The sequence below is a fragment of the Amblyomma maculatum genome, chromosome 5 (assembly GCF_055883805.1).
Source record: "Amblyomma maculatum isolate TAMU_Amacu chromosome 5, ASM5588380v1, whole genome shotgun sequence".
NCBI lineage: Eukaryota > Metazoa > Arthropoda > Arachnida > Ixodida > Ixodidae > Amblyomma > Amblyomma maculatum.
Genome location: NC_139348.1, coordinates 141,194,185 through 141,207,495, shown reverse-complemented (window position 1 = coordinate 141,207,495; position 13,311 = coordinate 141,194,185). Strand labels below are relative to the sequence as shown.

Below are 13,311 nucleotides of genomic sequence, written 5' to 3'. Positions count from 1 at the left end.
CTTAAATGCGTTTGCTTTCTGTAGCGTTGCTTTTACTTCTTCAACTCGAGCATTTCTATGTGGGAAACACACCGGTACCGTCCATGACGTCATCATGCATTCCCAACCCAGCGCTGGGAAGCCCTGCTGCGGAGCGAAGACCCCTGGCAGCAAGAAGCCGTCCGCCTGGGGGCCGAGGCCGCGAAGAGACAAAATGTCTGTTAGCCTTTAGTCGGGAGGCTCTAGCCCCCGTCCCCTAGACCTGCGTGCTGGGGGTGGAGAGTAGAGGGGGGCCTCCATTTATGGTGGACAATAAAAGTTGTTATCCATCCAACGAGCCCAGCGCTGCGCGTTGTAGAGAAGCCTAAAAGCCGTCGTGGTTTCAATCGCTGCTTATGCCACTGTTTCAAACGCTAGCGCCAAAGTATTTCAGATGATATAAATAAAACTACAAGCTTTAAACGTTCGACCCTCGAACCCTCATCAGATTCAAAACCCTGTGCAGTTTCCCTTTCAAGGTATGACGCGATAGCGTTAAGCGGTCATCTTTGTATATGTCACTTCAATACACCAACTTTTTTTTTATTATTTGCAGCAAGACGCACCAGGCCTCCCTTTAACCCCGCAACGAAAGAGCCTGGACGGCTTAGAGGTACAGCACCTAACTCGCAACCCACATCACCTAACTCGCAACCCATAGTCTACCATAGTTCTCGGGTTCGATTTTCATCTCCCCGCCGGTCTCTTATCGGCGAAAACATTACTTTGGCTTCTTACACTCCACAATGACGTTTGAGTCGTGTTACGGCCCAATAATCACGGTTTATCCGATATTTCTATCTATTTTAATTACGCATGGCATCTCTGCATAGTGGACGAATGAGGAATTGTGTGTAGTAACGTCATCGCTGTTGTCGCGTTTGACCATTGTGGGGTGTACGAATCACCCGCGCAAGGCCGTGTAGTCATGGCGTCAAGTCTATCGCGTAAAATTTGTACGTTCGTTCCCAATATTGGTAGCTCTATCGCATTAGTAATAGATGAATATACCCCCCGCCCTACAAATATCGAATTCAGTGCTCGTATACTCACTGCGGGTCTTGCGATACGTTTCGTCGAGTATCTTGGTCATGGCGGTGTGGCAGCAGGCCAGTTTTTGCTCGCAGCAGCTTAGGTCAGAGTGGAAGACGTTCTTGGAGTTGAGAGTGAAGCCCCCGTCGATCTTGGCCTGCTTCTCGAGCGAGTGCGCCACCGTCGTGTGCGCCGGCGACTGCTCGTGTATGATGCTGAACTTGCGCCAGTTGTAGAAGCGCAGCAGCGCTGTCACGCTGCGGACCACCTGCGCGCAGAGCGACGCCTCAATGTACCGACTTACGGTGTTGCTACCAGTGGCGGGTACTATCCAAACTCGAGTTAATCTATAAATAAGTAAACATGGAGCAGCAGGAAGCAAGCTCCCTAGCAGGGGAAAGCATGCTGCCCAAACCTTGAGTTAGACTTCCATCCCTAAAACTAGGGATTCTTACGGTTATCAACGGAAGGAGATTCCCTCTTTAAAACCTTCGAAGTTATTGCTACTACATATAGGATTTTAACCGAGGCTTCAGTCTCCTCTAATTTCTCATTCAACAGCTGTGTTGCCGGGGTAAAATGTATCTAGCCATTGCTAAGTGCTTAAACTAATATTATTTGAGCTGGGAATGTTCCTCTGACACGAACAGCATAGCATAGCGTTCCGCATATTTTGCGATCGAAATCAACGCTGCGATGCTCGGGGAGTGTACCCGGTCCCTATAAGAGAGCGTAAGACGTACTCCCTTTCTACTCCTTTACAGGATATTCGTGTTTAGTGTCCAAGTACTGCCTTCTTTACGTTAACCACCGGCCATTGTACCAGCAAACTACACTACGAGGGGAGACTTCACGATCACATTATCATTGTCGCCTTTCTAATCGGTATATACTTATCTGGCAGCTCCGAAGCAACTCCAACTACATTAGTGCCCGCCAGTGAGCTTTGACAAAGTGAAGAACTTGAGGTGCTAGAACTATCGATGCAGCACTGACATCGAGGCACCCTATAGTTCTTGAATCCGTTGCGCCATCTGTTGTCAGGGTGGCAAAACTTCAGCGCGAACAGCCCTCTGTGACAGGCTCGTGAGGGCGCGAGAAAAGAGCATTTGTAGCTAGACTTCATGTCGGTGTCTGGCGCCCTCAACCTCATATAACCCACCCATTTCCCCTCTAGACCTCAGGTCATCATTATGGTTTATGAATGAATGAATGAATGAATGAATGAATGAATGAATGAATGAATGAATGAATTGTAGCTATTGGTCCTCATCTTGCGCGACCGTTAGTTTTCGCAGTGAAATGAGATACACCGATGTAGCCGATGTGTCCAGCAGAGCAGCACTTCTAATGCCCATATCAAGCCGACCTAAAGTGAGGCACTATTACTTCGCCTGACATCTACGCCCCACCGCACCATTGCCGCTAAGCGTGGTATTGAAACTGCATGTAGGCGGTGACCACCGGGTTCACATGGGCTGCTTTACTGGTAATCTTCATTTACAATATCCCCGTCGAAGAAGCCGCCACGTTGGAAAACCGGAAACGCATGGTCCGGCCTGCACAGTGGAAGCTATTAGCGGTTACAGCCATCATGGCGCCCGTGACGTCACGTACAATTATACTCCTCTTCCCGGATCGCTTGATCGACAGATAGATTTCCTCGCTTCTGCGACAGCAGTTCGTGCCGAAGCGACCTCTGGCATTGCCGAAGGGCGCGCTTCATTGAGGTCCACGATTCCTCAAGCTAAGAATCTGCATCTGCTTGGAGCCCCGCCGGGGTGGTGCAGTGGTAAGACGCCCGACTACTGTGCCGGAGTTCCCGGGTTCGAACCCGACCGCGGCGGCTGCGTTTCGATGGAGGCGAAACGAAGTGGCGTCCGTGTGCTGTGCGATGTCAGCGCACGTTAAAGATCCCCAGGTGGTCGAAATTACTCCGTAGCCCTCCGCTACGGCTCCTCCTCTCTTCCCACCTTCATTCCCACCTTCCTCCCTTCCCTTACGGCGCGGTTCGGGTGTCCACAGAGCAAGTGTGACAGTTACTGCGCCTTTCCCTTCCTGTGAACCAATTTAACTTTAACTTTATCTGCTTGGAAGAACAGTGAGTAAACAATGGGGCGTCTCCTCCTCACCAGGGCTGCTGAAGGCACGGTGCGGGCGAACGTAGAGTTCTCAATCTTGCCTACGTTGGTGTCCGAGCATTTCTGCAAGAAATATAGAGAAAAAGGAAGAAAAAAAAACTTTAGCACAATAAGCGCACGAAAAACAGTTAAAACGTAACTGCACGATAAATTGCACTCCGTATGTAACGAAATTCAGCCGCCGCGGCTAGTGAAGATGATATCGCTTTATTAATTAAAGCTGCCCACGAAAAGCAGGTGTGTTGGTCACGGTACGTAAGCGCGAACAGCCACATACGCAAAAGTACCCACAGATCGGTCACAAACAGGATTGCCTGAACTATCAAGGACATGACGCGACATGGGGCTTTAACCAGAAAGGAAAACGAACGTGGTGCCGAAGTCGCTTCGTCGGTGCGTAGGAAAGAGAAACAGACTTCAAGATGTCACACCAAGCTAATGAAAATAGTGACGAGGCAACCGGAGCGCTAAACAAGAAAACGCCACAAACACCACCAAGTATAGGTAGGCATATATGATGGTGAGGCGGCGAAGACGTATATAGACCCTTGGACCCCACGGCAATGAGCTATGGAGCATAATCTGAACTTCGAGCGATGTTGCGCTGCGTGGTGGGGGTGTGAACGATGAAGACAGCGAGGAACCGTTAGTCCCAAGGGTGTGCTCACTCGCCTGCCGACGCGCTCTATCACGTTTATCCGCGCAACACACCCTGGCAGGAGCAGATACACAATTGAGTGCCGAAGTAATAGCGCAGTGCAAGATTCCATGTACCCGTCTCTAGAGGGTGGCCTCCGTGATTCACGACCGCTGACTAGGGTCACACCCACTGAAATTTGTTAGGTAGGAAACCTTGGGAAATGAAGGTCGCCTACAGAGGGCGCAGAAAGCGCAGGGATCGGCGGGGAGCCTCCAGCGGTTGCGGTGAGGTGTCGGAGCGGGGGCTTAAGCATTCAGCCACGAATCTTTACACAGTGAGGAAAAATAATTAAACTTTTATCATTTTTTGAAAAAAAAAAAAAAAACAACAGAAAAACACCACGAAACCTTATTACATAAGCATTGGCTGTACCGCCATCATCGTCATGGGGTAGTAATGTACCCTGTTCACGTCAGAGCCTAGCAGACGACGCTCGCCCTCGCTAAGGGCCTCGTGCGCATGCGCAAAGTAACGCCCCTGTCTCCTTTGGAGCTTCATCATGTGGCGCCAACCGATCGAGAAATCTACGCTCGGACGATAAAAGTGAAAATTTCGGGATAGTGTACGCGGACCTTGATTAGCTTGGTAGGCTTGCCAGCGGCGTTTGTCAAAGGGCTTTCCAGAATTAGTCACCGCAACAAGGAGATGGCACTTTAGTTTAAAGCTTTGTGCAATTTTACCTTACGGGCTGGCTTACTGACAAAACAAGGCAATAAATTTCTATGAAATGATTAAAGGTTAAAGGTTCGAGTGTTACGCGTTTTTATATGGTCAAGCTGACTACCGATCACTATATGTAGTATGCGCGATGTCCACGCAAAAAGTAGCGACGTTCATTCTGCATTTCGTTTTCGTTTGCTCCGGCTGCTGCGCAGACGACATCTGAAAATAATGTCGTCTGCATTGTATGTTTTCTCACCCTGTCGCAATTCAATCACCCCACTTTCCACGCCCTCCTCCCCCAACGTGGCGGGCTTGGTTAGCATCTGACCAGCTGAATGATCAGTTGGCCTTGGTGACCCTGGCCCAGGACATTTTTGACGCTTAGTAATGCGTTGAATAAAGTTGTTTCCTCCTCCTCTGAAAATAACTAATAAAGCTAGTCTTCGTTCTGCAGTGTTTACTAATAGCGTGCACTGCGCTCATAAAAAGTAGCGGGCACCAGCCCGCCCTCTGAAAAGCGCCGCAATTTTTCGGGGATTATCTGGCCGTAGAGAAAAACAGCCCGTGTACTTGCTTTCTTTCCTGTGCTTTTTATTTTCCATGCTTAATTTCTCAGCGAGCATTTTCGCCGCTCGCCCAAGCGGGGAGCAGGACGAAAACACCCGTAGACGCGTCGTTATAAAAGACGCCATTAAAAACTCGTTAATCGCTCCAGTGTGGAGAAGACGGAAGTAAACAAATAAAAGAGCCATTGGGAACGCACTTAATTACTCCCCACGACCACACAATAAGCGCGAGTTTCATGTCAAACCATTTATTTTTTTATTTTTTTTTTTAACCTCTCGACCCAGACTTCAGGCCTCTTACTCGTATCATGCAACGCAGAATTCGAGGTATTTTCTAAATTTTGCATCCCCTTCTTTCCTTTATAAAGTTTTACCTCACGTCACCTCTTTTGTGCACAATCCTAGAGGGCTAAGCAGACTGGAACTTTAGCAAAGCAGCTGATTTTCGTCACAGCCATAACAAAGTAAGTGTGTCAGCTGCGCAAAGAGCGCAAAATATAGGACGAAAACTCCGAGCATAATAATAAAGTTTTCCGCTGCCGCCAGGTACAGCCTCCAAATAGGTGCAAATTTCTCACATCTCGGCGCTCCATTTCTATCACGAGTAGGGGGAAGCTCGCGCATCGAGGCTTCCTAATCGCGAGATGCCAATTAAAAATGGGGCTTCGACCTCATCTTGTGTAAACGAAAACTCTTCAGCGCCGTATACTACTCTCAGACCAAATACGCCAATGGTGCGTCATTAAATACTGCATCATCACCACGCTGTCTAATCAAGTTTCTTTCTTCTTGATGTTCCGGAGCAGTGCAATCCAAGACAAGCCGAGGCGAGCGCAGCTGGATTCGAATCCAAGTACAGCCGACCGCAACCCGTCCAGAAAAAAATCCCCCCCCCCCCCCCCTTTCACCTCCTTCAAGACTCGAAATGCGGGCGCACGGTAAACAAGTTTCGCGAAGGCGTTTCTTTGAAGGATGTCGCAACGAGATCGGGACTGGCGAAGGGGAGGGGATTGAATGGAGCGGGATGTCAGCACTGTCGTGAAATGACTAGAACCCAAGGGGCCCCGGCGAAGAAGTGGGACAGAGGAATGAGGCGTGTGTCGTCGAGTTCGTCGAAGGGATTTTCCGGAAGCCGACCATGCGGGAAAGCGATAAAGCGACGGCTTTCAAAGGCGACGCGAAGGGACGAGGCACTACCGAAGGCTTTCGTCCGTCGCTACAACACACGGGAGAGGCGCGGGACCGCGCTCCTAGAACCTTGCTTGAAATTCTTGCTTTTATGTTCCAGCTTTTGTCCCCATCAATCTCCTAATCGTCAAAAAAATCCTTTGGTCAACGGAGTGGATACACACAGAAGCTGGGCGTAGCGAAGTACGGCCAAGAGACATCCCGGCGAATGAGATTAGCAAGCTTGCACGGGTAAGATGACGTAGCCCTTTGCATCGGGCGAGGAGGTTGTCGAAACGCCTCCTTTCTGGAATGTTGCAAACCGGTTCTGCTGCTGCCTCCACTGTGTTGACGTCAGGCGCACACAACAGTCCAGAGAGCAATATGGTGACGCCCAGGAGGTCCTCGTTGCAAAGGTCACCAGAACAGGCTCTTGACCTACAGGATTGGATTGGATTGAACTTAGCAGGACTTCTTGGAATGGACAGTGCACTCGACTGATGATGATGATGATGCCGACCGCCATGCAAGTAGCAACGGTGTGCTACAGATTCACTATACCGTTCCTGTGTGTGCCGTCACACCACCGGTACATTATCTTTGTCGACACGCCGCATACGGCATCATTCATATAGAACGATCGTTGGTGGACGCAATGTACGAAAAGGAAGAAACAGATCTTCAGGTCATGATATTTTAGGTTCGTGGGACGAAGGTAACGGGAAAAGGACAAAAATGGGGAGAAAGCGAAAGTGAGGTCACGCGATGGCAAACACACACACACACACACACACACACACACACACACACACACACACACACACACACACACACACACACACACACACACACACACACACACACACACACACACACACACACACACACACACACACACACACACACACACACACACACACACACACACACACACACACACAAAACAATATGCTACGACGCCCGTAAGAGAGCCATGATGCAAGTGTTCCGTGATTTCTGCAACGCTCTGAACTCGTCAAAGCCATGCACACGCTACACTGCACATATTTCTTTCCCCGCAATGTAGAGACGAAATGGGATTAGCTCTGTTAGTGTAAGGCCACTGGAAGTCTAAAAGTTTCCACACTACTCCACAAAGCCACCTTTTTAAAAATGGCACAACAAGGGGGCGTTCTAATCGGCCATTTAGGTAGATTGCATTCTCTTCTAAATTGCATTTCCAGAGGCCAAACACGGTTTAGTTTGGTTTGTGGGGTTCAACGTCGCAAAGCGGCTCAGGCTATGAGAGACGCCGTAGTGGAGGACTCCGGAAATTTCGTCCACCTGGGGTTCTTTAACGTGCACTGACATCGCACAGCACACCTCCCGAGTTAACACTCTACGCTGAGAATGTTAATACATTTTTTTTTTGTTTAAATGCGCATTCTAACACGTATGCCTCTAACTCGACATGCGCCATAAGGCACCGTTGCGTGTCTCTGAGACTGCAGCCCGAAGCACAGACATTATTAAAAACCACAGCGGAAAAAGAAACCCGATGGACATACGGCTCTAAAATATTTTTTTTTTTGCTCACGTTCACAAGAACTGCGTCTACCGAACCGAACCTGTGCGGGGACCTAAGAGAATAACGGTGACAACAACGACACATTTTTTCTTGTTTGTTTCGCCATTCGCGTATGACACGTTTGGTGCGATATCCCCGTTTTAGACACCCAGGAACATCGCCGAACCACGGGTATACACGACGCACGTACGCGTACCAGAGTCGCTCGCGTGAACGTGACTAAAAAATGCAGCGAGTCAAAAGTTTCTTTTTTTTTTTTTTTTTTTTTGCCACAGCAGCTGCGTACCCGAGAACAAAAACAAACAAGAGGCCTTCCGAAAGCCACGCCGCACACATGCGCAGAACGAACGACCGATTCGGCGGGAAAAAACGGCAGGCAAAATTGTCAGAGAACCAAACAAAAGAAAAAGAAGCGAGTGCACAGCGCTGTCGGCGGCGTGCTCGCGTTCGAACAGCTTTCGTATTTTGCAGGCTGAGAGATATTTGGGACGACGAATCCCGCTTAGAGAACACATCCGGAGGGATGCTAGGCACGTATAGCTTGTCCCTCATTTCACAGCCGGGGCCCGTTTCTTTTTAGTCTCGTAGTAGCAGCCTGCAGTGCTATGGCAAGACGTTCCGTGGAATATGGAAAGGAGCAGCGAGGGGATAGAGAACGCCGACAAGGGTTCTTCTGAATAGTCCGAAACAGGGCCATGCGCGTGCTTTCCAAAATGACGCCCCAGTGGACAAGGCGAAATGGAGGGCAACTCACGCCCTTCCCACAGTTCCTCGCGTCTGAAATGTTTACTCGTTGTTCAAGCACAGATACATTATTAGACACGCGCTTAGTAAGCCTGCTTTTTACTAAGAGTCGCTAGCAGTGTTGACAGCAGCTTAAAAGCTCATAAGACAAAAAATTGCCGGCCTTACTATCACTACCTTGCTTACTACATTTTTCAAAGTGCTGGCTGTTTTAGCAACATTGTACTGAAAGTGTACTGATACACCAAGAATGCACCGAGAACCCAGATTCATTGGATGACAGCTGCTGAAATCACCAATCGCCAACAAATTTATCCAGTGAGAAAGTGGCGAAACGAATTGGGCTGTCCGTATATTGCACCAGAAGGCCGTTGACTTCTTCCTCGCCTTCAGGTTTTGCCCCCGTGTTCCCCGTTGTTCCGACCTTTTTGAAACTAATGCTGCTCGCAGAGGGCTGCCGATCCCGTAAATAAAAATAGCGTCGGTAACAAGGGGCATCGCAGTGAGACGCGCGTCTACGTCGCGCGCCTAAGTGCATTCTTTACAGGTTATGGCACTGGGGTCGCGGCTCCGTACATGCTATAAGACATCTTTTGGATGTTCCAAAAACGTGGATATAGTGTACCACCTGCTATGGGCGTATAGGAGCAGCCGCATTCATCGAGATCAATTAAGCAGTTCTTTTTTTCCTGCACTCTCGGCAGCGGACCTCGAAACGCCAAGTGTATACACCACGGCTGGCGGAATGGTGCTTGAATGTGTTTTGATTGCTCGGTAGCTGTTGTTTGGGCGTTGGTGCCAGTCTGCCATTTTAAGCGGAGGAGCGCGAATGAGCTCGTGGAATACACATAGTCCTCGTGAGTACACAACCACATGAGAACTGAGCGGTGCGCCATTGGTCCGTTCAATTTTAAAGAAAACTCTACAATTGGCTCTAAGAAGTTCATTCTTCATAGGTCACTAAACGGTCTTCAGAATACTGGCAAAACTGGTTTAAGGAGGGCTTTTGGAGGGAAGGGGCCTTTGATGGAGAGTTGGAAAAGAGAGTTCGGACTGGGTCAAGCTTAGCGCTAGCAGCGCTCCGAAGAACGAGGAGTGGGGGCCGCAGACAGGCAGCCGGAAGGCGACAAAACGCCAAGGCAAAACGCTTGCTCTAAGAAGCCTACATGTTGAGCTGCCAGCCGCCGCGACATGCAGGTTCCCTAGCTTGCTTCTGCAGAGAGCACCGCCCCATGGATGGGGTGTCATCCATGCTGGCTGCGGTCCGCGATATAGGGTTTCAGAAAACAACTGGGACCCTTTTGCTCACTCTCTACATTCTCAAGAGAAATTGGAGAAACGACGGAGATGGAGGAGCGTTCGAGAAACTAACGAGGAGGATCCACGAGGGGAAAGAGAGAGAGAGGATGGAGGGATAGATGCAGCAGAGACAATGGAATGGAGGAGACTTATCTGCAATTGATGTGGTCCGGCTTAACCGAGAGAAAAGACCCTGCTGTTTAACCATCAGTTTACAACATTTCGACCTTGAAACGAACGCAAGACGCCTTACAACACAAGTTGTGCTAAGCACGTGCGAATCTTTTTCAGTTATCCGCGTTTGATGTTTTCAGCGCATGGATCCAAACTTTTGTTTTATGTATCCGGTCGGCTCACAGGCCTCCCATGTTTGCAATAAGCACGGATGCACGCAGAAAACGCGGAAAAGTGGGTCAAGGTCAGCCTGGGAAGCCGCGAACATATAGGAAGCCGCAAACTGACGTGCGCGGTATCAGAACCTACATTCCTTTGAGCTTTTATGGGTGCTAAGCTATTTGTTCCCGCTTTGCGGGCAATTAAACGAAAATGAAAATTATTCATCAATTACGCTTTTTTTCTACGCACCGAGGCGAACTGGGCGAAAGAGTTGCCGTCAAATCAGCCCTTACTGTCCGCGCCCGCGGTTCGGGTTCTTACGACCACTGACGGCAAGCGGGAGCAGCTGCTTGTTGCTGCATGTACTATACGTTACTGCAGACTCCGAATCTGCGACATCCGGTCGTCGAGCGTCCCATATACAATACGCTAACTGACGTAGTAGAATGTCTCCAACTCTTTTAGTGACAACGCCCCGAAACAGCCCCCTCCCCCTCGATGATGATGATGATGATGATGATGATGATGATGCTCAGGGCCATATCCTTCGAAACGGGTCGGCACCAAAACTGGTGCGCAGGCTTTACCTTCTTGAGTACACATGGAGGTGCCCCGAGAAATTATTTTCTACGAGCAGGGACATCTTGAGTAGAGTGGGCCAACTATATATGTCGCCGCAGTCATGCCGCAGTTCGAGACCAAAACGGGCCCCGCACAACAGCTTCGCAGCAGGCGTACTGGGTCCCGCAACACGGACCCACCACCCTACTGCTGCCCCTCACTGTTCGCCTGCCACATGCTATAGGAAATTCAGCACATTAAGAAGGGATGGGGTGATGCCCGCCGTGGTGGCGCAGTGGTTAGGGAGCTGAACTGCCGTGGGCGGGGATGCGGGATCGAATCCCGGTCACGGCGGCCGCTTTTCGATGGAGACGAAAAGCAAGGCCCCCGCGTGCTGTGCGATGCCAGTGCACGTTAAAGAACCCCAGGTGGTCGAAATTTATGCAGCCCTCCACTGCAGCGTCTCTCATAACTCGAGTCGCTTTGGGATATTAAACCCCGTAAACCAAACTCAATCAAACCAATAAAGCGCATGCATGGACCACTTTTACTGGCGCCGCGCGCAGCACTGAATCGATATTTTAATCAAGTGGGGCACGTTCAAGCTGCCTTTTAGAGCGAAAAGTTGGAAACTTGCGCCCACCTCCCTTTGTGGTGCCAGCCGTGCCTGTCACCTGTTCACAGCAAACGCCTGCCTGGAAAAGTTCTCCCGCTGCATTAACACCACAACAACTCAACTAGGGTGCGAACTCCGCGCCGAGTGCAGGCGGGCAAGCTGCCCCCATCGGGAACCCAACCAGCTGCGTGCCCTGCGCCGTTGGGTGTGAAGGCCGACTCCGTTGTTCTTCACGCCGTCTCACGCGAAAACTGCGCGTGCCCTGGCCCCCCAAAATAAAACGGGCCGCGCAGCTGCCGCCATGGAAGGGAGGAGGAAAAACACAACAGGGGTCTCTCCGCAGCCGGACCGGAGAAACAAAGGGGTCCGGGCTGCCCTTTGTGTTTTGCCACGCGGGCAGCCCGGCGCCGGCTGAGTTTTCACTAAATGGACGTCAAAGGCCGCGCTGCCCTTTGGTGTGCGACCTTTTAGACGTGCCAGAATTTCTCTCTCTCTCTCTCTCTCTCCTCCTTACCTTTGCGATAACAAAAAACTTGCTCACTAACCATGTGGGCTGCATACACCTAAACTGACGGGTAACCGCACAAAGCAGCGTAAGAAACAATGCGACGTGATGTAAGACGTTAAACGATATCTTATGATTGTCAACTGTTGTAATATGCGACTTTAGGTCGTAAACGATTTTGGGCGTTTCTATACTCTCAACCCAAAAACCGTCCTACAGGCAGCTGCGTCTTTCTCAACATGACAGTCAAGAGAGTTATCACGTAGATTAGTCGGTGGATATGGCTATTGCGGCACAATAGCTGGTACGCCCAGACTTGATTATCACCGCCTGCGCGTTCACAGCATATTTGGAACAAAGCAGGTAACAGTCGCTTAAAATAATGTAAAATACACCCTGATAACCCTGCCCTTAATCGTTCAAACCACTCTCAACCGGCCCCCTTTCCAGAAAAGCAGCTCGAAGTCGTCCAAACCCACGGGTGTACAGTAGCACGAACCAGCCATCCCGGAGTTCTATGCATGTACGAGGGAGTCTGGATCATAGTGGATACAGTGTTCCATTAAATGCGCTTCTCCTCTCTCTAACAAAGGAGGAAGCGACCGGCTGGCGCAGATTACAGACCAACTCCTTTCCTAATCTACACATACTTAATAAAATGTTCCCGACACAATACAGAGCCACCTGCTCTTGGTGAGATGCCACACCTACACTTTATCATATCACGTGGGAATGCGAACGCAACAAAGCATTCCACCAACACGAAGACCCGAGTGTGGAGCAATGGGAGAGTCGGCTCACCAGCGGCGAGCTCGCGACCCAAAGGGCCTTAGTGCAGCACGCGACTGATGCAGCACGACTCAGTGGAGCCTTGGAATAGGGGCCCACCCTTGCTGACGAGAAGTCGCCAGCGCCAGAGAAGACGACGGAGACTTCACAACCGCGAAACCCTTGAAATATTCAATAAAGTTTTCACTCACTCACTCACTCACTCACTCACTCACTCACTCACTCACTCACTCACTCACTCACTCACTCACTCACTCACTCACTCACTCACTCACTCACTCACTCACTCACTCACTCACTCTCCTCTCTCTCTCTCTCTCTCCGTCGGCCCAAATCTATGCACTGTTCGATACTACCGGTATTTTATTTTCCACACTCGATACATTTGCCGCCTTACATTTCGCTAGTTACTCCTGTGTGTTACGCATGATCGCCGGCAGCAAAAACATAAAATAAAAATAAAGGGGGGGGGGGGGGGGGGGGAGTTGTGGCTTACAACCGCTGCGATTACTCTTGAAATTGATCTCGAAATGATATTTTTGCGGAAATGACGCAAGGCGGATACATGTATCATTAACTGTTCTTGGTCTATGATGCAACTCGCAAA

At 50.0% G+C, this 13,311-nt stretch overlaps 1 protein-coding gene across 1 annotated transcript in view; it reads right to left on the bottom strand.

Moving 5' to 3' along the window:
* Nucleotides 1-13,311, bottom strand: part of LOC146189763 (receptor-type guanylate cyclase Gyc76C-like) — a 266,102-nt gene that overhangs the window by 48,493 nt on the left and 204,298 nt on the right. The window contains exons 4-5 of the mRNA XM_084604526.1: nt 3,183-3,254; nt 1,072-1,318 (exon numbers count right to left, since the gene is read on the bottom strand). Of these exons, the coding sequence (XP_084460652.1) occupies nt 1,072-1,318; nt 3,183-3,254 (319 nt within the window). The remainder of the gene's footprint in view (nt 1-1,071; nt 1,319-3,182; nt 3,255-13,311) is intronic.